General features: G+C 45.3%; 2 protein-coding genes across 2 annotated transcripts in view; one reads left to right on the top strand and one right to left on the bottom strand.

Annotated features, from left to right (window-relative positions):
- The window catches only part of LOC101994656 (RT1 class I histocompatibility antigen, AA alpha chain-like), a 629,094-nt gene that overhangs the window by 256,895 nt on the left and 368,673 nt on the right, over positions 1-3,526 (top strand). The gene's annotated exons all lie outside the window — the stretch shown is intronic.
- C2 (complement C2) overlaps positions 1-3,526 on the bottom strand; it is a 14,291-nt gene that overhangs the window by 6,779 nt on the left and 3,986 nt on the right. The window contains exon 7 of the mRNA XM_005370799.2: positions 78-216. Coding sequence (XP_005370856.1) covers positions 78-216 — 139 coding nt within the window. The remainder of the gene's footprint in view (positions 1-77; positions 217-3,526) is intronic.

The raw sequence follows: 3,526 nt of genomic DNA, 5'->3' as shown, positions 1-3,526 counted from the left end.
ACCTCCCCCTGCAGATAACCTCCCCCTGCAGATGACCTCCCGACCAGATGACCTCCCCCTGCAGATGACGACCAAACCTTTATAGCAGACTTTGTCCAGACTGCTGATCACCTCCACCCCATCCTGGGATTTCTCACTCAGGATGGACATGATGGTCTTGGGCTCGGAAGCAAAGGTGATGATAGCAACGCTGACCTTGATCTCAAAGCTGAAGATCTGTAGAGGGCAGGGGAGAAGTGGTATGGGGCAGGTGTGGCGAAACCAGGCAAGAGCAGGTCCCAGAGACACCAAGAGCCTGCGCTCAGCTGACCGGCGAGACCTTTGGTGAGAAACTCAGGGGACGGCGCACACCAAGTATGTGCTCCTGGAAGACCCCTCCTAATTTCACCCACACATCAGCCCAGTGGTGGTCCGTGACGAGCATGCCCATCTCACAGTTAAATTGAGCTGTGCTGCTTCCGCCTGAACCATACCACTGAAGAGAGTGTAGGGTGGACCGGAGTTACTCATTTGATGGTCTAAAACAGTCTTCAGAACACACACAAATCCTGTTTAAATGCAGCTGGGGTCAGGGATAAGAGCATTTGCTGTTCTCCCTAAGTTCCAATCCCAGAACACGACTGGATGGCTCACAGATGCCTGTAATTTAACAAATGTCTGTAATTTCAGCTCTAAGGTATCCAGTGCCTGTGTCTGTCCTCCCAGGACGTGCGTACGTGCACACACACACGCGCGCGCACGCACGCACGCACGCACGCACATGAACACATACACACACGTGGCATTCACTCACCCAGCCACAAATACACACACACATGAATAAAAATTAAAAATAATAAAAATAAAATAAGATGGAGCTGGGAATAGAGACAAATCCACGGCAAGGCAAAAGGATCAAAATTCAAGGTCAGCCAGGCGACACACACACACTTAATCCCAGCACTCGAGAGGCAGAGGCAGAGGCAGAGGCAGGAGGTAGATCTTTGTGAACTTGAGGTCAGCCTGGTCTACAGAGCAAATGCTAGGACAGGCACTAAAGCTACAGAGAAACCCTGTCTCAAAAAACAAACAAACAAAAGTATTGGGTCAGGTATGGTGGGGAGAGACAGGCTGATCTCTGTGAGTCTGAAGCCAGCCTGGTCTACATAGTGTGTTCCAGGACATAGTTCTTGTTGGTGCTGCCCTCCTCGTGTGTGTATATGTGTGTGCACACGCGCGTACATGCGTACGTTCATGTGTGTGTGTGTGTGTGTGTGTGTGCACGTGCGCACGCATACACATCTTGTTGGAGTCAGTCTCTGGCAAGTCTGTCTGCTCTGTGCTGAGAACTCCAGGGAAGCTACCAGTGTCCAGCAGTCCTGCCCGTCCTCTCCATCCCTGGGATTCCAAACACGTCTATGGCATCTGACTTCTAAATTTTTTCTATTCGGATTCAGAGATCTGAAATGAGGTTTGTGCAACAGGTGCTATTTTCCTAGTCTTTTGTTGGTCCCATGCTGTCTGAGGCTGGCTTTGAGCTCCTAATATCCCGTCTCTACCATATCTGTCTTGGGGTATGAAATTATTGGCTTATATAGTACTGAAAACAACCTGATATTAGCATAAAAACAGACAAGAAGACCAATAAAACCAAATGGAAAACTGGATATTAATCCACACACTATTAACACCTGATTCTTGACAAAGAAAGAAGCAAAAAAAAAATCAAATGGAAAAAAGAAAGCATATTTAACAAATGATACTGGCATAACTGGGTATCAACATGTAGAAGAATGAAAATAGATCCATATCTATCACCATGCACAAAACTCAAGTCCAAATGGATCAAAGACCTCAACATAAAGCCAGCCACACTGACCCTTTAGAAGAGAAAGTGGGAAGTACACTTGAACTCACTGGCACAGGAGACCACTTCCTAAATAGAACCCCAGCAGCACACACACTGAAACTGAAAAGCTTCTGTAAAGCAAAGGACGCGGTCAACAAGACAAAATGACAGCCTACAGAATGGGAAAAGATCTTCACAAATCCCACATCGGACATAGGGCTGATCTCCAAAATATACAAAGAACTCAAGAAATTGTTCATTAAAAGAATAAATAATCCAATTAAAAAATAGGGTACACACCTAAACAGAGAACTCTCAACAGAGGAATCTAAAATGGCTGAAAGACACTAAGGAAATGTTCAACATCCTTAGCCATCAGAGAAATGCAAATCAAAACAATTCAGAGATTCCATCTTACACCTGTAAGAATGGCCAAGATCAAAAACACTGAGTCGAGCAGTGGTGGCGCACACCTTTAATCCCAGCACTCAGGAGGCAGAGGCAGGCGGATCTCCGTGAGTTTCGAGGCCAGCCTGGTCTATAAGAGCTAGTTCCAGGACAGGCATTAAAGCTACAGAGAAACCCTGTCTCAAAAAACAAAAAACACTGATGACAACTTATGCTGGAGAGGTTGTGGGATAAAGGGAACACTTCTGCATTGCTGGTGGGAGTGCAAACTGGTCCAGCCCCTTTGGATGTCAGTGTGACAATTTCTCAGAAAATTAGGAAACAACCTTCCTCAAGACCCAGTACTACCACTTTTGGGTATATATCTGAAGGATGCTCAATCGTGCCACAGAGACAAGTGCTCAGCTATGTTCATAGCAGCATTGTTTGTCATAGCCAGAACCTGGAAACAACCTAAATGCCCCTCAACCAAAGAATGGATAAGGAAAAAGTTGTACATTTACACAATGGAGTACTACACAGCAGAAAAAAAATAATGACATCTTGAAATTTGCAGACAAATGGATGGATCTAGAAAACATCACATTGAGTGAGGTAACCCAGACCCAGAAAGACAATTATCACATGTACTCATTCATAAGTGGCTTTTAGATATTAAGCAAAGAAAGCCACCCTACAAATCACAATCCCAGAGAACCTAGACAACAATGAGAACCCTAAGAGACATACATGGATCTAATCTTCATGGGAAGTAGAAAAAGACAAGATCTCCTGAGTAAATTGGGACCATGGAGATCATGGGAGAGGGGAGAAGGGGAGAGAGAGGTAGGGAGGGGAGTAGAGAAAAATATATAGCTGAATAAAAACAATTTTTTTAAAAAAGAAATTATTGGCTTAATAGTATAAATGTGACTTCAATTTTTGAAATTATTGGTTTAATCAGGCAGTGGTGGCACACACCTTTAATTCCAGTTCTTGGGAAGTAGAGGCAGGAGGATCTCACAGCCACGGCAGCTACACAGAGAAACCCTGTCTCGAGAAACGAAAGAAAGAGGGGAAGGAAGGAAGGAAGGAAGGAAGGAAGGAAGGAAGGAAGGAAGGAAGGAAGTAAATGTATTGACAATAAAAATAATGATCATTTAACAGAAGTGCCCCGTAGGTTATCTCTCTGGAGACCGCAGCTGTGGATGATGGATCCCTGAAACGCCAGAGCTGTGCTTTGCTCCTGTGTGGTGCCTCCGGGCACCCAGAGCTGTGCTTTGCTCCTGTGTGGTGCCTCCGGGCACCCAG

This window comes from Microtus ochrogaster, unplaced genomic scaffold (genome assembly GCF_000317375.1).
Source record: "Microtus ochrogaster isolate Prairie Vole_2 unplaced genomic scaffold, MicOch1.0 UNK87, whole genome shotgun sequence".
Classification (NCBI taxonomy): domain Eukaryota; kingdom Metazoa; phylum Chordata; class Mammalia; order Rodentia; family Cricetidae; genus Microtus; species Microtus ochrogaster.
This window is presented reverse-complemented; position numbering and strand designations above follow the sequence as displayed.